Source organism: Diplotaxodon limnothrissa, linkage group LG16 (genome assembly GCF_057381915.1).
Source record: "Diplotaxodon limnothrissa isolate DT_005_m linkage group LG16, D_limnothrissa_male_GT1.1, whole genome shotgun sequence".
NCBI classification, from domain to species: domain Eukaryota; kingdom Metazoa; phylum Chordata; class Actinopteri; order Cichliformes; family Cichlidae; genus Diplotaxodon; species Diplotaxodon limnothrissa.
The window spans coordinates 5,914,175-5,936,607 of NC_140611.1; the positions used below are offsets into that span (position 1 = coordinate 5,914,175).

At 40.4% G+C, this 22,433-nt stretch overlaps 2 protein-coding genes across 2 annotated transcripts; one reads left to right on the forward strand and one right to left on the reverse strand.

Moving 5' to 3' along the window:
- Positions 1-3,020: 3,020 nt before the first annotated feature.
- Positions 3,021-6,495, forward strand: fzd5 (frizzled class receptor 5). Its single transcript, XM_085375095.1, has one exon. The coding sequence runs from the start codon at positions 3,699-3,701 to the stop codon at positions 5,421-5,423; it is 1,725 nt and encodes a 574-aa protein (XP_085231221.1). The 5' UTR covers positions 3,021-3,698; the 3' UTR covers positions 5,424-6,495.
- Positions 6,496-10,837: 4,342 nt separating this feature from the next.
- On the reverse strand, positions 10,838-21,302 carry ccnyl1 (cyclin Y-like 1). Its single transcript, XM_085374012.1, has 10 exons — positions 20,361-21,302; positions 18,548-18,622; positions 17,847-17,890; positions 17,366-17,466; positions 16,974-17,009; positions 16,812-16,863; positions 16,026-16,145; positions 14,992-15,158; positions 11,520-11,682; positions 10,838-11,125 (listed from the first exon to the last, which is right to left on the reverse strand). Exons 1-10 carry the CDS (start codon positions 20,518-20,520, stop codon positions 11,009-11,011), a joined length of 1,035 nt encoding a protein of 344 aa, XP_085230138.1. The 5' UTR covers positions 20,521-21,302; the 3' UTR covers positions 10,838-11,008.
- Positions 21,303-22,433: the final 1,131 nt, after the last annotated feature.

The window sequence follows — 22,433 nt, forward strand, 5'->3', positions numbered from 1 at the left end:
TGTGTGTTGTGGTTACCTGAACATCTAGTGATGCAGGTCACGTCTCCGTGTGTTCTCCCTTAAATCTTAGGCAAACACAACTGGCACAAGTAATCACATTGCATATGTTTGTGTGTCTGTGTGTGTGCTTTGGTATACGTGACAGATTGATGCCTTGCCAGCTTTACATATGAACTCCTCATTGTTTGCTTTAATCTATCAGTGTGAGCCGAGGAGGGGTAAATCAGAAAGACTCGTCTCAGCTGATATGCTGAACACACACACACACACACACACACACACACACACACACAAAAACACACAAACGCACCTTTGGAAACCTTTGTCCCCCAGCCAGAGCTGTGACCTTTGTACAGTGTGGCTACAGAGAGAGAGCAGCGTTAGGAGATCTGCTATCGAGCACAACTGATTTTTTTTACCACTTCATTTAGATATCAGTGCGTTCATTGCGAGCATTTCTCAGACCTTAGCTGGCAACCTACACTCCCTTACACACCCACGTGCATGCTGCTCTGATAACCAAGGAAACCTGTCCATAACTCCAGGTTTCAAAAAAACTGTCCAGTACTCCACGATCCCAGTTTAGAATTACTATCTTGCTTAAGCAGGCGCACAGAGTTTTCCCCTTTTAAAGTAGAACTTACATTGTTGCTATCAGCTTCAGTAAAACTGCTCTGCTTTGTTTTAACTTTCAAATATGAGGAACTGATTTTACTTCGCGGCAGAATGAACAAAAATTCTTTCAATAGGTTCACTAAAAAATTATTATTATTTTTTATGTTACTATTGTGACCTTGAGGCGATGATGTGGATACACTGCATCATGTGTGAAACTGATGGCAATTTAAAAAAGGATATTTAATTTAATAAAGCAAATATAGATTAAATTGTTATTTATATTAAAAGACTGAAAAAGATCCAAACATACTGTAACAACTCTGTAACAATATAACAGCTTAAAAAAAAACTTTAATAGTGTTTATTTTTTCTTCCTTCCAAACAGTGTCCTTTATACTTGCACCATTTACATCATTCTTCATGTGTCTGCTCTGATCAGTGCATCGTGGATGCAAGGTTCATGCAAATCTCCGTCAACATGATTTCTGAGATCTAATCAAGGCCCAGTGCTGCCATGTGAGGAGACCTGAACATCAGTCGGCGTTGGAGTTTAAACAGGTCAGTGATTCAATTTGGTCTATTTGACAAGAAAAGGCTTCTAATTTCATTAACTCCAAATAAAGCAGACTTTGTTTAACTCACACGGCAGAGGACACCTCCACTCTCCTAACCTTCTTTAGCTTTGTATGGAGGCAATTAAAGCATCCATCCCTAGATACACCTTGAAAACTGTCTCATACACTGATTTTTGTTCTTTGATTAATGGAAAGAAATGAAGAAATACTGAAACACACTGCTACACTAAACACTGTTGCCGGGTATTGTAAGCTGTGCAGACTGAAAAGTCCTTTTAGGGTAAATTTCACCTTAGTATGGCGGCAGGGAGGAAGGTAAATATGGGTCCATTGTAACATGGTAAAATAAATGAATAATAATAATGATCAGTAAATTCTTGTTGTTCTTGTTTCGGTGCATCATTTACAGTTAATGGCATGTTCAGCATAAGTAGACCAAGCAAGGAGTGAACAACAGGCCGTAAACAAAAGACCTGTTATTACACCTGAACAACAAAAAATAATTATATGTAACAAAGGACAAGACAAAAAATGAAAATAAAAAAATGACATGCTCAACTCCAAACAATAACAGTTAAATGTGTAAACAGTTTAATGGATGCTAAACCATCAAAAAGCCAAACTATTAATGAGAATTTCATCATTTATTGACTATAACCTGGTGTCTGTTTTGTTTTTCTTATTGCCATATGATATTAAATACATTATATGTGTAACTGTGAGTTCTGATAAATGGAAACAGAATGACTAAACAGAAGTGACTGACAGCAACAATAAATATAAAGTTTACTTATATTTATTAAAAACATATCAAGAATTACAGTTTTGTCAGGAAAAAACAAGCAATGAATGACAACAAAGTCAACAAAACGGAGGAGCATTCAATAATAATAATAATAATAATAATAATAATAATAATAATAATAATAATAATAATAATAATAAAGCATGAACCTCGTGGATTATAATGCACGTGTCTGCTTCACTGAAAATGAATGGAGAAGTCCGTTTAGTGCGTGTGTGTGTGTGGTCCTGTGGTGGAGGTGTGAGTGGGTGGAGAGACCTTATCCATCATCTGATACCTTCAAGCTCTCCCGGTAAACTCCAGCCCCTAATGCAGGAAGTCATAAATATGACTCACTGATGCGTTCATGTGCTGCTCGATACTGGGGACAATCCCAAACATGCGCTCTAACCGCACAGGCGCTTTGTTGAGCTGCGCTACAAAAGGAAACACAAATAAAGGAGTTCACATTTTACTAATAAATAAATACGTAAATAAAGCCAACGTGTGCGTTTTCTTTATATAAAGAACGTTTTCATTTGTAAAAGAAAAACTGAGTGCTTTTAGGGTTTTACTAGAGACCAAACAAAGCACTGAAATACAGGTTTTTGCCTCATTATAAAAACCTGGCCAAGAAGAACGTTTTTTAACTGCATAATAATAGACAGGCGACAAAAATACCCTTAAAAATAGTCCATTCAATATCGAGAATCAGTGTGTAGCAGCTACTTCACAAAAATTGTAACCTTGTAACCTAATTTTATTTTTCTTCTTTCATTTTGTATTTGTTTTTATTAAATGGAGTACTTTATACACATAAAAATGTCTAAAAATTGAAAACACATTTCTGTAATAAAAATCGGACACCGTACTGACTTTGCTTGGCAGAAATACCCGATTTTGTTTCATTTCAAGTAAGAAGAAACTCGAAAGGTGTGTTCAAAGAGAAATTGTGACATTTCCGACAGCCTTGAATGCAGCAGACCCTCGGCGCGGTGAGGAGGTGCAGCAGTTTCAAACGGACTTTATTCCGTCCTCGGGCTCAGTGCGCGAGGCTGACACGCGCTGCTGCACTAATAAGTTTTTACCCTGAAGAACATTTGCGGATTATTCTCGTGTTTTATTTCGTTTTCCCTCCTAGAGAAGTGCAACAGGTGCGGCAGAGGGGACACTTTTAAAAGTTTGAAAATAATGCTGCTGACGGAATAAACCAGCCCGAGAGGACACGACAAGTGGATTTTACGCACCGAGCTTCGTGCGCTGGAGACAGCCACACGTTTGTCGTACACCGGAGAACCGCTCTTTGCTCTGTGTTTGTTCACGTTGTCACGGACATTTTCTACTTCATGATGCCACTTTTTCTGGCGTCTGTGAATTATCGGAAGGAAACGGTGTAAAAACAAAAACAAAAAAACAACAACGACAACAACAACAAAATGTTAAATTTAGTGGAACGTGACAGCCGGAGATGAACTTTCTCCGTAATGATTGCAGGAGCTCTGGTGAATGATTGACAGCTGCTCGCAGGATCAACTGGATTTACCGTCAGACTTCAGCTTATGCTTTAACCATTAAGAGGCTGTTTATGTCCAGATTTATTCACCAGAAGAAGAAAGTTCTCAGTCAGGTTTCTGAGATGACCATGCAGTAAAAGGACTCTTGTATTAGATTTCTTCGTTAAATGACTCCAAATGAATCGTTGTGAATTTTAATATTTATTTATGGCATCTACAGTGAGACACATGCCGTGGCCCCTCATAATGCTGCTGCTGCTGCTCCTCCACTCCCCTGGCTTCACATTAGGTGCTTCTAAGGATCTGGTGTGTGAGCCCATAACTGTGCCCATGTGTCGGGGCATTGGTTACAACCTGACCCACATGCCCAATCAGTTTAACCACGACACCCAGGAAGAGGTGGGCCTGGAGGTCCACCAGTTCTGGCCCCTGGTCCGGATCCGCTGCTCCCCGGACTTACTCTTCTTCCTGTGCAGCATGTACACACCAATCTGCCTGCCAGACTACCGCAAGCCGCTCCCACCCTGCCGCTCGGTGTGTGAACGAGCCAAACGGGGCTGCTCGCCTCTCATGAGTCAGTATGGCTTTGAGTGGCCCGAGAGGATGAGCTGTGAGCAGCTGCCACAGCTAGGGGACGAGACCCTGTGCATGGACCAGAACAGCAGCGAGACCACCACCCTGGCTCCCCCGTTCCCCAAGCCCACCCCTAAGGGCAGGACTAGACCGCCGAGCCCCCCGCAGTGCGACAGGGAGTGCCGCTGCAGAGAGCCGCTGATCCCCATCATGAGGGAGTCTCACAGCCTGTATGGCCGGGTCCAGACTGGCCCACAGCTCAACTGCGCCCAGCCCTGCCACCTGCCTTTCTTCTCGCCAGATGAGCACGCCTTTACTAGCTTCTGGGTGGGACTGTGGTCGGTGCTGTGCTTCATCTCCACCTTGACAACCGTTGCCACCTTTCTCATTGACATGGAACGCTTCAAGTACCCAGAGAGGCCCATCATCTTCCTGGCTGCCTGCTACCTCTTTGTCTCCTTGGGTTACATCATCCGGCTGGTGGCAGGTCACGAGCGAGTAGCGTGTGGCGCCAGCGGCGACCACCTGCACATCCTCTATGACACCAACGGCCCCGCTCTCTGCACCCTCGTCTTCTTGCTGGTGTACTTCTTCGGCATGGCCAGCTCCATCTGGTGGGTGGTGCTGTCCTTCACCTGGTTTCTGGCCGCAGGGATGAAGTGGGGCAGCGAGGCCATCGCGGGATACTCACAGTATTTCCACCTCGCCGCTTGGCTCATCCCCAGCGTCAAGACCATCGTGGTGCTGGCTCTCAGCTCTGTGGACGGGGACCCTGTGGCTGGAATCTGCTATGTGGGGAACCAGAGTCTGGAGAATCTGAGGGGATTTGTGCTCGCACCTCTTGTGGTTTACCTCTTCACCGGATCGCTTTTCTTACTCGCCGGCTTTGTTTCTCTGTTCCGCATCAGGAGCATCATCAAGCAAGGTGGCACCAAGACGGACAAACTGGAGCGGCTGATGATTCGCATCGGGCTCTTTACGGTGCTGTACACTGTCCCCGCCACTATTGTGGTGGCCTGCCTGGTGTATGAGCAGCACTACCGGCCTGGCTGGGAGCGAGCTTTGGCCTGCCTCTGCCCGTCCGAACGCCAGCGCTTGGGACTAGGCCCGGACTACGCCGTCTTCATGCTCAAATATTTCATGTGCTTAGTGGTGGGCATCACCTCAGGAGTCTGGATTTGGTCGGGAAAAACTTTAGAGTCCTGGAGGAGGTTTGTGGCTCGATGCTGTCCCTGTTGGCCACAGAAAGCCACCGCTCCACCCTCCATGTACAGTGAGGCCAGTACTGCTTTAACTGGACATACTGGAACTGGGCTGACATCAGGGATCTACCATAAAGCTGTTCCGCCTCATATATGAGCTTTTAAGAGGACTCGTGTACAGCCACATCTCCCAGTATCCAAACACAGACTGGGATTGTGGACATATATCAGAACTGTGAGCTAGAACTGCTTTCCTTGGACGTAGAGCTCAAACCTTTGACTGAACTTGACTGTCACTGGGGAACTAACCTTTGAGTTAAATGGATCCATAATGGAGTCCCACATGCTTCTCCTCATCCTGAGCACTGACAGAGAGAGAGAAAAAAACACATATTTATTTATGTATATATTGTACAAATATTTGGTGTTTAAAAAAAAAAAGATAACATGCCATATATTTAGTTTCTAACCAGCTGATGCCACTGCCACAATCGTAAGTGTAAGACGCCAGAAAAACAAATCAGATTTGAGCTGTATACACTCGTGTATAAATGTGCTGTAGTATGTCAGTGTCTGAGTGAATTGTTTTGTATGGTTACAAACTGAAGGTGGGAAAAGGTCCTTATTATGTTGCTTTTTCCCAAAACCAGAGATGAAATTCTTTGAAAGTCTTTTTCTCATTTTAACTGTCTCGTTAAATCACTAAAGTTTCTGTGGGGGGGAATCTAGTTTTGTTCATGTATTGTGAACCAATGCACAATGTTTATGTTAAAGATACAGGATGAAACTTCAGCCCCATCTGCTGGTTCAAAGGGGACCTGCTCACCCCCCACATCACCCCCAACAGATGAACATTAGACCACAGACCCATCTGAATTTTGTTCGTAGCTGTTGAAAAACATTAATAGCATAAATGACCAATTAATGATTATTCTGTGGTGCCCTGACCTCAGCTCAGTGACCTCTAGAGGTCCTTGGACCTCACTTTGAGAACCACAAAGTGATTTTTATAGCAGTATTTTGCCAGAACAAACAGATGTTAGGGTTAGACTCTGTACAGTAAAGGTCACCTTAGACTCTGGAAAACTGAACTAGCCACGTTTAACAAATAACCAAGACATAGTTTAATCCATAGTTTAAATCTATAGAAGTAAAAAGTAACAATTTAAATTTTCCCAGGTTGTTATTTATCTTGTTCTGTTTGGGATTTGGACTGCTGGATGAAGAAAACAAGCACTTTGAAAAATCTTCTTTTTGAACAATGTCACAATTTAAAAGCTCTTTTGCTTAATAGTTAATTAACTGAGGAACTTAGAATGTACCTGTATTTTGAGTTTTTCTCATGTAAGTAAGAACCAAACCCTCCTATGTTGAATGGATCTGTGGTCTAATGTAAGTTATCTGTTTGACAACTTGATAAAAACTGACTTTCAGAAGTCACACTCACTGCACGGTGTACAGTTTACCCAGAAAAGTGTGCGTGTGTGGAGGGTGGGGATGGGAAAGAGAGACAGAGAGTGCTAAAGACAACAAAATGAATGACGGTGGACGAGTACAACATGAAATCCGTCTCAGTGCAGTGCTGCAGCGCTAATGCAGAACTGACTGGACCTGTGACGTTCTGTAATATTTCCATTCATTGTTGATGGTCATTTGTGTTGTTTAGATTACCGTGTGTCCCACATGCTAGATAGCTCTAATTTATTAGTCTGATGTGTGTGAAGGAAATGATTGTATGAGTGATGATGAATGCCAAAAAAAAGAAATGCTCCTAAAACTGATGTGTAGATTAAAGAGTACATGTTGGGGTTTTTTCAGTTTTTACATTGACAGACCTCCTCAAAGGACGTTGATAAAATACTGTAGATTTTGATTCATGTTGTGGAATTAAAAGTGTTGGATCTTGAACGTTGTGCACTGCTTTTTGACTGTGTATGAAGCCCTAAAACATTAACTGACTGCTGAAGAGTGCGCACGAGAGCGCAAAGTTCAACTAGGAAGAAATTAGTTGTTCAGTAACCTGATTTGGAAGTTCTTGCATTCACTAATAATGGCAGTATAGTGGATGTGTAACCATTTGCTGCCCTGTTTATGACAAATTTGTGGAAATACACAACTATTCTACGAAGTCTCACCTACTTCTTGCAAGAGGGTTTCCTTGAATAGATTGCTGATCTCTTGGAATGTGTTGTCACATTGTAGCACCACCCTACATCGTTAAACGTCACAACAAGACACCTATTCATTCTTCATTCATTCCTTCAGCCAGACATATGTAAATATCAGATGTATGTGAGTAATTGTTACTGATAGCAAGCTGAAAATGCAGCACTTGACCTGAGGGACATTAGAATTTAACAGAAAAATAATGAAGTCCAATGTGTTGGAAGTAAACCATGTGTGGTTTGATGTGGCTTAGATACAGTGTTACAACAGTATTCAACGTATAATCAGGTACTTTTTGGGGGGTGAAAATAACTTTAGAGACAATACAGTTGACGGGAATGTCTGTCTTTAAATAATCCAGGAAGCTATCAGCTGACTAAAAGCAAGATACTTGCTATTGTATAAATAAATCTACTATTGTATGAATTCTATCTGTTCACTTTCAATATGCACACAGTCCTGTTACACACACTGAAAGCATTTAGGCATGTAGACATGGTCAAGACCACCTACAGTTTAAAGCAACAGTAACTTCCATAACTGCTCATTACAGCCAAGGTGTGCAGAAGAGCAGCTTTCAACCTTGTAGGAGATGGGCTACACTGGCAGAAGACCACACCAGGTATCACTGCTGTCAGCTAAGAACAGGAAACTGAGGTTATGATTTATATGGATTACCAAAATTGGACAATTGCAAAATTAGGATAGTAGGGTCAGAACATAAACATGAAAGCATGGATCAGTCCTGCCTTGTATAAGAGGTTCAGGCTGCTGGTGGTGTAATAGTGTGAGAAATGTATTTTCTTGGCACACTTTGGGTCCTTTACTGTCAACTGAGCATTGTTTAAATGCTGCAGCCTATCTGAGTATTGCTGATGAGCAAATCCATCTTATCCCACACCACATCACAAAAATCAAATCTCAGAACTGGTTTGTTGAACATCACATCACGGTAATCAAATGGCCTCCACAGTCACTGGATGTCAGTCCAACAGAGCACCTTTGGGATGCGGTGGTACAGGAGATTCACATCATGGATGTTCAGCTGACATCTACAGCAACCCTGTGATGCTGTCATGTCAACATGGACCAAAATTTCTGAAGAATGTTTCCAGCACCTTGTTGAATCTTTGCTATGTGGAATTCAGACAGTTCTAAAGACAAAAGGGTCCAACACTTGACACTAAAGTACTCTTTAGTGTCAAGTGAGTGTATATTGTTATGCCACTGAAAGCAACAAAGGATAGATTCAAAAGATGCATTTAACAAACTTTTGCCTATACTTGCAGTACAGTTAACAGAAATTTGCAGAAAACAAGTGCTTTCATATGATCTTTAGATATTTATGCAATCAGAATGATTTATCTAACTCAACTAAGAAAAACTTGTTTCAATTTCACCACTGACAAAAAGAGCCTCATATATATGTTTACAATTTGAACTGCTTCCTTAAAAAAAAAAAGTAGATAAACTGCTTAAACTGGTTTACAATTCAACCATGTAGCCACACCTGTTTCTCAGTGTACTCCTAGTGCGAAGTATCAGCTCTACTTTGGACTGCTTGCGTTCTGTGTAACGGTTAGAATCAAATCAAAATGTATTTATATAGCACATATTAAAAACAACAAAGTTGACCATAGTGCTTCACAGTCAGTGAAAGCATGAGACAATTAAAACAAAACAATAAGAAAACAGGGCAGGAAACCATAGGTGACAGCAGAACAAGCCAGATAACAGCCAACTAGTTAGAATCAAAAACCAAAGTACAAAGATATGTTTTAAGACATGATTTAAAAGACTGGATAGACTCAGCAGTACGAATATGAACAGGGAGGTTATTCCAGAGTCTGGGTGCTACCGTTGCAAAGGCTCGGTCACACCTAGGTTGTGCTAGGAGCATCTGATTGGATGATCTTAAGTGCTCTATTGGGATTGTACAAATGGAGGAGTTCGGAAAGATAGCTGGGCGCCAAATTATTTATAATTTTAAAAGTGAACAAAAGAATTTTAAAATCTACATATTTAACAGGGAGCCAATGTAAGTTGGCTAAAATTGGAGTGATGTGTTCATAGCTTCTAGTACCTGTTAAGAGACGTGCAGCTGCATGTCTGTAAAAACCAAGGAATTACAATAGGAGCGATTCTCTGATTCCCTCACAACTGTGGGCTGTTTTTGATTTAGATATCATAATGCCAGCTAAGGTTAATGAATGGCGCATGTTGTGTTTTTCTAATATTCGGCTATAACACAGTGTTTAAACTGAACTCTGGGAAGTCAGGCTCAATATTCTCAACAATGTTTAGAACTTAGCTGATCATAAAGACACAATATAAAAGACAATAAACCACATTTGTTACATGATTAGTGTTTATTTAAAATACTCCATCTGCAAATGTTTTTTTTTTTCAATTAAAAACAAGACAAACTTCACAGCTAGAAGCCTACATAGTAAGCAAAAGAGAAGGGGAGCATCCATCAGTTTGTTTTCCCCCTCAGTATCTGTGTAGTGTGTTCCAAACCTTAGGCTGGATGGGTGCTTGGACAAGAACAACACTGGTGATCTGATGGGGGGCGGGGGGTGGGGCGGTGGGAATGAGGATCTAAGGAACTTAATACTGAGGCTGACCTGCATATACCCAACTTCCATATGGAGCCATTAATTTTCAAATACTGATCCAGAGTCAGTAAACAGCCTTGTTTGATCACCCGTGGTATACACAACTTAACACCAAATTGCAAATGGCACTCCTGATTTTCCTGTCACAAAACAGCTGACTGAGAAGACGTCAGCCAGCTCCCACACAGTGATAACAGCTCAGTGTCTTGTAATATGAGACATGGTGGATGTTCAATCCTGATGGACAGAGAAATGTACTCGAAACATATCGACAGTAAACATGTCTGAGTTACAGTCGCCACAGTAACTTCTGGTATTAAATCTAATTTACAACAAAGATCATTTTGCATTTTTTTTGTGGCTAAAGGAAAAAAAAGATACATTTGGTGAAAGTTTATATTTATATACTGTTAAGGAATCCCAGGAAATGACCAACCAACATTAACTTGCTATAGCACTCAAGCATGATTTCAATCTTCATTAACAACAACAAAAAAAACCAAAAAAAACAATTCGCCACATCTGAACAATTAACATTTGCTGGTTTTGGTCTTTCGTGGAATACGGTGACAGTAACAACAAATATAACTCACCACTCTCTTCATCCTTTAAGGCTGCATGAAGTAATTCAAACACTTTTGTAGAAAAGAAAAAAATAGAAACTAAAGTGTATTTCAGACAGATGATGAACTCAATCATTCATGTTCAATGTGTTCTCTCAGAAGTGATAGACATAACAAATAAATAAAGGACTTGTAAAAACAACAGTCAAATGATAATGCTTCAGATAAGGTAAACACCTTTAATTTAACGATCACGCACGTCTACAGCTGTAATGTAAATTACCGTGTGGACAGGTCATACAGTGGCATTTTGTCCTTGCCTGATAACTCTGTGGGTAATGCTTTCTGGGGCTGGCTGTGGGTTAGCTGAACTTTGGAGGTCAGAGGGCAGCAGTCTATGAGAGCACAGCATTGGAGCGTCGTATACCTATCAGGTTGTCTGCGCTGAGAGATCGCCTCATTGTGGCTCGACTGAGGTCCTTGTACTTGTCTTCACATAGTCTTGAAATGGCCTGGAGGAGCATTATCAAAGCACAATTACTCAAAAGTCACACACAGATGGACTAGATCATTTTGATTTAACCAGGTGGTTTGAATTAAAGGTATCTAATGATTAGTAAATGATAAAACAGCCTTTGTTGCACTTTAAAAATCCAGGTCATGAGCAAAAAAGCTACATAAGAAATTTCTCAGACTGTTTTCAGAGGGTGGTTCTTCCTACTGTACTAATCACTAACACTTTTATTAGTTCAATTAAATCCTGCTTGTAAATGCCATAGAAACAGTTGCCAAAATAAACAGCCTTTAACTTGAGAATACAGAGTATCTACCAGCAACTCCTAATCCGAGGCAACGTTAGATGAGTATTACAGACGGATGTTCTGTAGTCTCTGGAAGGAAGCTTACCTCTAGTTTCTGGGCACGCTGGTTGTTGAGGGGTTCCAGAGGGAAACTGAGGTTGTTGTCATCGGCCAGCTGTCGCAGGTCAAAGTAGTACTTGGCGTAGACGCTGGCCGGCACATTGATGTTAAATTGCAGAAGTTCCAGGAAGTGGCGCTCCATCTCATTCCTAGAGATCAGGAAGACACCTTAGGGTTATTCCCAACAGTCAAAACCTGGGACGTAATTTGGACTGTAAGGTATGAGTGTGTGTAAAAAAATAGAGCCCATTTTTTCCCTAGGAAAGAACAGCCTAGTCACCCAGTCTCAAAGTTAAAAAAAATAATTGCATTTTACATAATTTGTGACACAGTAGGAGACATTTGAAAAGATTTATCAGAATCACACTTGTTTTTGCAACCTGCTTTTTGAAACTTCAAGCGGCTGGTTATGGATAGAGGTGGGCGTACCGATTCAAATATTAATAGTACTGTTGCTATTGCTGGTGGTTTTGGTATTGAATAGATACTTTGTGTCGCTTAAGTTCAGTATGTATCAACTGAATTGAGTTTTTTTTAATTTTTTTTTTTTATTGTAATATAATAAAGAAAAACAAAATCACAACTTATTAACCATGACAAATGTCTATTTTTTGTGTGGACTATCATGTTTATGTTATTTGTAGACTATAGCACATCTAAACAGCAGAAGCTGACAGAGGTGCTTTAAAGACAGACACATTTAAAATTCATGAAAAACTTCAGTGTGTTGTTGTTTTGATTTTTTTAATTATTGTGAAAACTGAAAATCTGTTATTTAGTGATCATTACAATTATGTTGAGAATTCACAAAAATGATGATGATTCATCCCAGAACTCATGACACGGTCTCTTCATTACATAAGCTGCCTTTATTGTATTATTGCAGCATGGTAGCACGGTGGTTAGCACTGTTGCCGCACAGCATGAAGTGAGTTCAATTCCACCATCATGCCGGGGTCTTTCTGTGTGGAGTTTGCATGTTCTCCCCGGGTACTCCGGCTTCCTCCCACCATCCAAAGACATGCAGCTTATGGGGATGGGTTAATTGATTAATCCACATTGCCCATAGGTGTGAATGTGAGTGCGAATGGTTGTCTGTGTCTATATGTGTTAGCCCTGCGGCAGACTGGCAGCCTGTCCAGGGTGTACCCTGCCTCTCGCCCTATGACAGCTGGGATAGGCTCCAGCGCCCCCCGCGACCCTGAAAAGGATAAGTGGAAGCGGATGGATGGATGGTACTGGCCCTGTATTTAGATGGTATCGGATCAATATTAAAATTTGCAGTATCACACAGCACTAGTTGTTGCGACAGCCTTGATTAGTAGCAGGTGGATGAGTAATATTTTGAAGTAAATAGTCAACTACAGTTGTGCATTAAGGGAATATTTAGCTTAGACAATTTCTCCTGCAAGCACAACATATGAAAGTTCCTAGTATACAATATCTTTTTAGTGAAAAGCCACTGTAAACTAATCCCCCAAAACAACCACTGCAAAAGTTCCTTTTTGTACTTGTTCACAGAAAAGGGGACCAGGGTCCAACTGACAGGTAAGAAACAACTTCTCAACAAGACATTTTGATGAGTTCTGCTCGTTTAGCAAGCAGCAGTGAAGACGACACGATTTGAAGAAACAAAAGCAGACAGGACAAACCTCTCTCTACACAAACTTTTATATTCAGTCGCTTTCAGCTTTAAAACTCATCTCTCAGAAGATGGAATCTGATATATCTTTATAAAGGGCTCACACTCACACGTGGGTAATCAGACATCCAGGCACTTAGCTGGAGTATCGCAGCTCATCCTTTTCAAGACTACAACCTCCATCATCCTTCCTCATCATCACAGTCACGAGTAAAATCTAAGGGAGGTGGTCGCCAAGGAGACAGCATCCAGGATGCTTTGTTGGTCAGCAAAGGTGGTGAGAGCGAGTGTGTGAGTGTGTGTGTGATGTCTGGTCTCCCGGGGCAACTAATGGAGCGGGCGAGAGCCAGGACCATTATGTAGAAGCAGTGAGAGCACTTGAGACCCTCCTCTCCACTTCTCTCCGTCTCTGTTTCTCTCTCTCCCTCTACTCCTCTTCCCATCCCTCCATCCAGACCGGGCCGGGATCACAAAGACACTTCAGAGGAAGCAATGAAAACAGGGCACAGACAGGGTAGGTCAGACGTATGAGAGGGATGGGGGCTCGCAGAGAGAGCGCACACGCATCTTTCCAAATCACAAAAAAACAAGGAGGCACTTTCGACCTCTTTCACAAACACACGCATATGAGCGCGCACACACACGAAAAGCAATTGTAGGAAATAAAGCCTGGGTCTTCCAAGTGCAGCCTCTCGACTCTTATAGCCTGACAGACAGCACAGATTGCTGTGGCTTCTCTCCATCCCCGTATTTCATCTGTCTGCTTTAAGTGCATCCTTGTTGATGTATTCCTTTTATTTATTTATTTATTTATTGGTGATGATGGTAGTGGGGCGGATTGAGCATTATTAACAAACAATTTTCCTAGCTGGACAGCAAAAAACAAATAAATAAATTATTAAATCAACACATTTCTTCATTTTCTCATTGCATGTGCGTTTCCTGGAGCTTTCCCCACCTGAACATGCCAACAACCCACATTTTGGCACCCCAGAGTTCACCAAGAACAAACCCAAACAAGTACCCAATAAAGATTTTGGGTACTTGTATGTTCTCTCAACCTCTCAAACAGACCTGAGGATATCTGGAACAATGTTGATTCAGTGACAGCGGCATCTCTTTCCAAACCCAAAGGGGGAAATCAGCTTTGTACACAGGCTGAGTGCCACGGCCTTAGGAGGTGCTAAATGGGGACGGTGCTCTTCTTCCTAGCTGAATTTATCAAACACTTTCTTTCAAATTTAAGTGAAATGTCACAATTATGTTTCAGAAGCGATGTTCTGAAATTGTGCATCATATTCAAGCTTCTACCCACATCTTCTCTGGCTTTTCATTCCACTTACAAGTGCTTGAAACAGCTATTACCACATTTCATTTCTAGCATGTCTGCTAGCAAACTAGTTTTGACTGAATGCACTCTGATCGTGGTGCTTCACATGGGCCTGCAAGATACCAGTACAGCAGAATGAAAAGACTGTTTGGTTCCACAGTCGGTATGCTGTTTGATCAGTCAGCACCAGCAAAACAAGGATTTCCTTGATAAATTCACTCCTTCATTTGAATTGTTGTTATTCTAAACCCTTGAGTAAGATTTGCCTTGATATGTGTACTTAAAGCACTAAATCTGCTTTACATTCTTGGTAATATTTGACATTACTATTTTAACATGTATTTTCTGAACAAGTTGATTGATCTTCTCTACAGAAATTAGACTTCACCAAGGATGTGACTATATTAACAGGAAACAGGTTACTAAATCCAGTGGTTCTTTTACAGTCACCATGTTCTCATTTTTCAGATCACTTGTACAACTTACATGTCCTCCACAGTGATGTCTTTTAGGATCTGGCAGTAGTCGACATTCCACACAGCTTGGTCATCCCAGACTTTAGAAGCCAGTAAGATGGCTCCCAGGACAATACGCTTCCAGTTGGCGGGGCAGATATCAAGCTCAGCGTAGGTCAGCAGGCGCTCCAGGTACACCTTGAGGACGAAGAATGTTAAAAGCTTCAGAGGTTTTAATAATTCCTTTGCTAGTTCACTACAATTAGTCAGGAACAATAGTCTGGTTGTGTGTGTATCTGTACTGAGCAAAATCCCTATATGCACCTTCCAGACTACTTTTACAGTATGTAACCACACTGTATTTCTGTTCTAATAACAATGATTATGAGACAAGCCAACAGCCACAACAGCACCACTGCAAAACTACAAAGATGTGTTGTTGTTTTTTTGCCATTTTGAAAACAGAATACTGAGTTTTCATTTTTGCAACAGCTGAAAATAATAAATAAGCAAAACACTACTTTCCAAAATACCCAGCCTGTAGGATGATATAAACTGAAAGTAAATATAGGGATTGAGCTAGAAAAATTCGAGAATCCTACTCTGACAGCTCTGACTTAAGAGTGTCTTTTGTCTTCATACTGACGATCAACTGTCATTTCTGCTATTTGGGAAAACAGCATAAATGCAGGCGTTCACTGCCATCTGGTGGCCATTTAATACAACATCAAAGTACTCAACAACAAAAACCTCCACAGCTGTGTTCATGTCACTCAGGTTATCTTCAGTACAGACAAACACGATGCTGAGCACAACTTGAATTAATATCCACTTGGTGATCTTTGTGTGTTTGATTAAATTCTGATACTGTAGAAGTACACCATGGCATGAGCTCCATCCAAAAAAACAAAACAAAACAAAAAACAAACCCAGACAGAAATCAAAAACAATATAAAAAAAGGAAAAAGAATTAAAACATTATAAACACACTGGGTGAAATCAAATATGCAGTGTGCAATGCAATTACTGTTGTAAATGTGATAAATAAATCAAGACACCACTTACAAGAGTGACAATGGCACATTCTGCAGTCAGCTGTGCAGCACTGAACAGTGTCCTGACGAAGCGGTAGATCAGTTTGTGTTCTGGGTCTACATATGCGTAGTCATCAGGCACCGGCTCTCTCTGCATGAGGTGAAAAATTACACACTTGTCTGACAGAAGCAACAAAGGTCTAACAACAATCAGGTCACATTTGTTTGTTTGGGGTTATTTTTTTGTAGCTCAGTAATTCATCTGAAAGTCTGGAGCCAAAAGCTGTGTGGAAACGCACCACAAAAAGCTGGATGTGTCAGGCATGATGCAATGATTACATTCTTAAGTATAGAAAATTGATTGGTGAAAAAGAAGCTGTACCATTTAGCTGCTGAAATCCATTATTAATGGAAACTGTAGAATAAGTTTAACAGTGAAATTTCTTTATTTTCCACTACGATAACTTCAGCTCTGCCAAAAGCACGCTGTAAGGCAGTGAAAAGAAACCACTTCTGCATCTTTATCGCAAATCTACAACTGAATGGAAGTCATTAATGCAGACCGCAAGAGAGGATGTTTTTCTTCCTCATTATGGGTTCTTTTTAAAACAGTGATTCACATCCCTTTTGTGATGCATCACAACTCTTAATAACTTGTGAAGTTTCTAGAAAAACGTGGCCCAAAGAAGACCGGTGGGCAGAGTGCCTACACATGTAAATGTGATGGGTCTTCATACTGACTCACATCAACATGAACGATGTGAGTCTACCACCATTATTGAGCTGGAGAGCTGGTTAATTTCATTAACATGCTCACCGACAAGGGGTGCAACTTCTCATCAAAGATGTCCAGTGACCTGTCCGAGTCCCTACAGCACAAGCAATACATCAGTCAATATACTTCACAGGCACACTAGTTTTAATAAAATAATCTGCCAAAAGTTACACGATAGTAATCAAATCCAACATTTACACATACCTGTTTTTGATGTGGTAGTATATTGCTAAAGTGACACTGAAAGAGAAAGAAAACCCCCCGATTAGTTTAATAGCTACAACCTCAGTGTGACACTAGCATCGTGTGTGCATGTGTATTAGAGCTTATAGTGTGACAAAATATCTGACACATTCAGCGAGAAGGCTTCATTTAATCACACTCAGATAATCCTGATATAATGATCCACATTCACTGGACTAATGTCACTACAGATTATTGTCCTAAACGAGGGGAAACAACATGAGCTTTAGTCACGCATCTGTTTTCTAACACTCCAGGATTACTATGCTCTGATGTAACAGGACTTTGTTTTGAGGGAGGGACCTTTGGACAACACAGCCCTGTGTGTTTGTGTTTCTGAGAGACATTCTCACCATTTGATTGTGCTTTTGAGGTTTGGCTGGCTGACGGTGCTGTCGTCTATGAAGATGGTTGAACAGGAGCTGTATTTCTTTGAGAGTGGACCAGGGGACACCTTCACACATTTAAAAAAACAAAAAAATACAACACACAATTAACTGGTGTTCAGGGGACAGACGGTCACGCATGCTTCCTACATTTCCAATTTTTTGAAAGTTCTGTGTTATAATTGTTTTGTTTTAACAATATTTGTGGATCATCTTTGTTTAAATGTTTTCCTCGCTGAAAGTGATTCATTCACTGGCAATAAACGCAAATGAAGCCCTCTACAATATGAAATGTACAAGCTAATAGCCCATAAATTAAGTTCATAAGTTCCATTTAATTAGTTATATTAAAGTCACCATTAGGATATTAAAAACCAAGCTTAGTGTGATTGATTTTTTTTTTAAATATTAAAAGCAAAAATTTAATGTAAATTTTCAAAACACTTACATGACTGACATGGTTTATGTGGTTGCTTTTCCTCTTGTCTCGTACTGCAAAAGAATTAAAATGTTCAACAAAGACTAAAAGCAGCATCAATCACAGAAGACTAATTGTAATACCACAGCACTTAACAGCCTTTTCACACTCAAGAATCATGTAAAATAAATTATAGTTAGAAGAGTTTATTTACATTTGTTTAGATATTTTTCTGTAAATATAATACCATATATACTTATTCAACTATGTCTTGGACACATAACTCATAATGCATAGGTTAGCAAACCATTAAAAGTGATTTATTTTGTATTTTCCTTATAAAATTCTAAAAATCTTCTGAGACCCTTTCAAGTAATCGCCAACTTGGTTTTTTAAATGATACATCTTAGTCTTAAACTCTACAGTAAGAAAGTGATGAATTTTTAAAAGACACTTATGTATCTGCAGAGCAGCAGCTATAACAATAGGATCTATAACTAAGGTCTCAGCCAGGATAGAGTGTTGTAATTTCACCCAACAGTTACCGGTGCTGTTCTCTGAGGGTGTAGCCGATCATCTCACAACTAGGGGAGCTGGCAGGTTAAAGACCACTGAATTTCAAACATTTGCTCAAGTGAAAAGATGTGTGCATGTTTTCTGTTAACTGGGATTTAGATGAAGACAGTTTGTGTGAATCACTGCTGTGTGAGTGTCATGTTATGATTGCTCACCGTCTGTCTGGGACTTGCTAAGGAAGATGGTGCTTGCTCGGGCGTGGTCCGATGGATTAGACTCCAAGGCCAGCTCTGATACAACAAAAGGAAGAAAAGCATTTAAATGTTCATTATTAGTGGCTGGTGTGAAGCATTTAGCTCCTGTTTCTGCATTAATAAAGAAAGAAAAGAAAAACCATAAAGTTGTGAGCTAACAAAACCATCAAACACTTATAAGATCACACAGTGTATTTATGTAAATCATCATCATAAATAGTGGAGAATAATGTAATAAAGACAGTCTTTTAATTGTTTAAAGACAAACAAGACATGAAGCTCAGAACAGATTAGAGAGACTGGGAACCTGTTTGTGCTTATGTGTTGGAGGTTTAAAGCCTCCAACACATCTGACTTAGAAGAACTAAATGTAATCGTGTTGCCTGACAGGTGGATTGTGTGCAAAATTTCAATTAAAGCATTACAATTACAATGACCTTTACTCCTTAAATCCAATTTGCCCGAGTACTATTAGCAAATGCAACGGCATTACTGTCCAATTACTTTTTCAATTTACTGTGTAAATACAGAGACTATCAAGGACACAAGCACTATGTTAAAACTTTTCACTACATTTAAAACAAAACCTCTGGTTTTCAAAACAACTTAGACATTAAACAGAGCACAAGTGTCATTAGTTTGATTTGCTGGCACTGGTTCATAGACGTCCACAACTTAGAAATCCATTTTCTCCAAATTCATGCAGACGGCACATTACATAAAATACAAGGGATTAGGTGATAGAAGCATTTGTTAAGGGAGTACCATAAGGAATGCACGGCAGATTGCTGGCCTGTTTCCCCCCTCCCACTTTCACCCTGCCAACAGCTGGTTTCACAAACTGCACTCACAACTGTCCATAACCTCATAAATGGAATAAACTGTGCAAGCTGGGGAATCAATAAAGAGTGGCGACATAAGGACTGAGCTTGGCTCTACATCACACAGAAATATCTGAGATACTTTCCTGATCGGGGTCTGTACCACAGCATGAAATTACAGTGTGGGCATCAAAACTAAGAGGGGTACAACACTTAATATGTACTTTTTATTGTGTTCAACCACTACCTGCTTAAAGACACATTAAGATGAAGTTATTTCCTAAGGAATATGTAAATTTCATGCGTGAACATAAAAATGTCATGCAAAAAAAGAAAATACTAAACACAGTTGCCATTTGGGTTTGTTTTTGTGTGTGTGTGTGTCTCAGTTTCTTTATTTTTACCTTTTCAAGTTTCCCCACACAGTAGATTGCAGAAATTGATTCTAAGTAACCAAGATATCAAAAAGCTTGTTTTCACATTTGATGTCTAACTTTTGTATGTAATGCCAATTTGATCAATATAATGCAGTGGATAAATGGTGCCAAGAATGTCCTAATTAAAAAGGCCAGTTTTACCACTGGCATGGTAATAAATACAAAGAAGGTGTAACTAGGCAATAACCAAAGTGGGTGTGGTGTGTGCATGTTGTGAAACACTATTATTACTTAGTTCTTGGATGATCTTTCGCTTTCGATTCATCCCGTGGGTCAATATTAACAGAAGTGTGTGCATACATGATGTAGCCTGTATACAGTCATCAAAGTTTGCGTGTGTGCTTGGGAGTCACACAAAGATCATTCTGCTCTGTGCCAGTGGGTGGATTAGGATGAGCCTCCCTGTAAACAAACACATATGGGTGTAGTGTTTCACAGGCCCAGATACTGAAAAGTGAAACGGGAGTTAAAGCTATAAAGGAATCGTTAAGTGCTGGATGTCTGGCAGGCTCTTACCATCAGGGACCTCTCTGTCGCTTATGTGCTGCAGGTAGGGCACAGTGTCGTCGCTCACTTCGGTGCTGGTCTGGAACTCCTCCAGCCGCTCTGCCGGCAGTCTCGATGGCAGTTTGGGGCTCGACTCCGGAGACACGCAGCATGACGCCGTATTCCCCATTCCAAACTGAGCGGAAGCTTCACACGATAGCAGCCAAATCCAAGTAGTGCAAATATATATAGCTAGCTGAGGTTAGCCTCCCTCGGCCTCATAAACATTACCAGGCTGCACTCAGTACAAGCACATTATCTTTGCGTCCTAAAACGCCGCTCTCCACCAATTCCCAGGAACTGCATTCCTGTCCATTTGTGGCTAAGTAGAGCAGCAGCTGGAGACCAAACAGCCAAAAGCTTTGCCTTTTAGTGGAAAGTCAGACTGGGCGTATGTAACAGTCGATATATTCTCGTCCTAACAAAAGCCGCTCTTAGTTTAAAGCAGCTGGTCCATTCATTCATTCAACATGCCAGAGTTTCGGTGCTAAGTAGCCAACTAGCATTATAGCATGTTAGCTAACTAGTTAGCTCGGTTCGTTAACTTTTCTCTGCTCCTCATCAATTCAACTTTGTGGTACCAAGTAAATAAAACAGTCTCTTCAAAATGGCCGTGTTACGTCTTCAAAATGTCACATTCCAGCAGACATATTTTACGAGACTTTCCGAGCAATCCCAGAGATGCCCTCTTGCAACTGAGCCCAGTGTGTCGACAAATCCAGTTCGAGGCTTTTGCGGCCTTCTTTGGAAAACAAAGAAAAAAAAGATAAAATTCTAAAAGACTAGCCAAGAAATTATCAATGGAGCTGCACTGACAAAGTCTTCTTCCGGTCCATCGTTAGACAATCAACTCTATTCACAATTCCGGACACCCCCATTTGAGTCTCCTCCCTGTCAGATTTGTGCCGTAGGTAGACGCCACTGCCACCATCTGTTGCCGGAGCTCCCAAACGGACAAGCCTTGGCACTGAACGTGGTAAGCCCGCCCACCTCGGAATTCCATGCATTACTATTGGCTAATAAATCAATGGGCGAGCATTTAAACCCTGCTAATTGGTTGTGAAGGCTGTCTATCAAAGAAGATTTAAACTCATGAAACGTAATTACAACGCTCCTATTTTTGTATCGTCACTGATCCACACCCTTTTTTGACAGTGAAAACCGAAGCCCATCCTCTATTGCACTACCTGTCACTCAGTGCATCTTTTGTTATTCAAACAACGCAATAAATTTGGATAGGCAAGCAGGGACTGTAAGTCAGGTGGTATATTTTTTTAACATGCTACATTTGTTAAATCTTAATTCATTAAACAAATAAGAATGGCTGTTTAATTAAATGTGAAGCCTAAGAGTGAGAGGAAGATTTACTACTACTACTACTACTACTACTACTACTACTGTGTACAGCGACCTTGAGTGTTTTGAAAGGCGCTTTCAAATAAAATGTATTATTATTATTATTATTATTATTATTATTATTTAGGGATAAAAAAAAACTCCCATAAAGCCCTGACAAATATTTAAAGATGAATCCGTGAGCTGATGATAGATTTCCTTACAGGCCACTGAAAACCAGTGTCAGACAGTTTTTATTAAAATGTGGCAGCTCAGACAGAACTTAAATTCACATTCTCTGGTTTCAGAAACAGGATTCCTGACTCCTCTTCCTTCTCACTCTTGGCTGTATGTGATGAAGCAGGGAAATCACAGATTGTATTAAAATTTTGCTCAATGATTAAATAAGCAAATGACATAAATCATACACTAGTGTCAATCTGCCAGCAGTATGTGTGTGTATGTTGAATATTTTAATGTGTAAACATGAAATTCTAAGTACAAACAAAGAAAGCCATGTCAGTCATCCAACCCTATTTTTGCAAGTTCATGCTGGAGACTAAAAAACATACTTCAGCAGACTTCAACTACTTTTTAAGTAAATACCCAATATACTTGAATTTACTTATAAATGGGAAATGGACTGGTACCTATAAGCATCTTTCTCCTCAGTTTTAAGTGCTCAAAACCCTTTCATTCTCATTCACC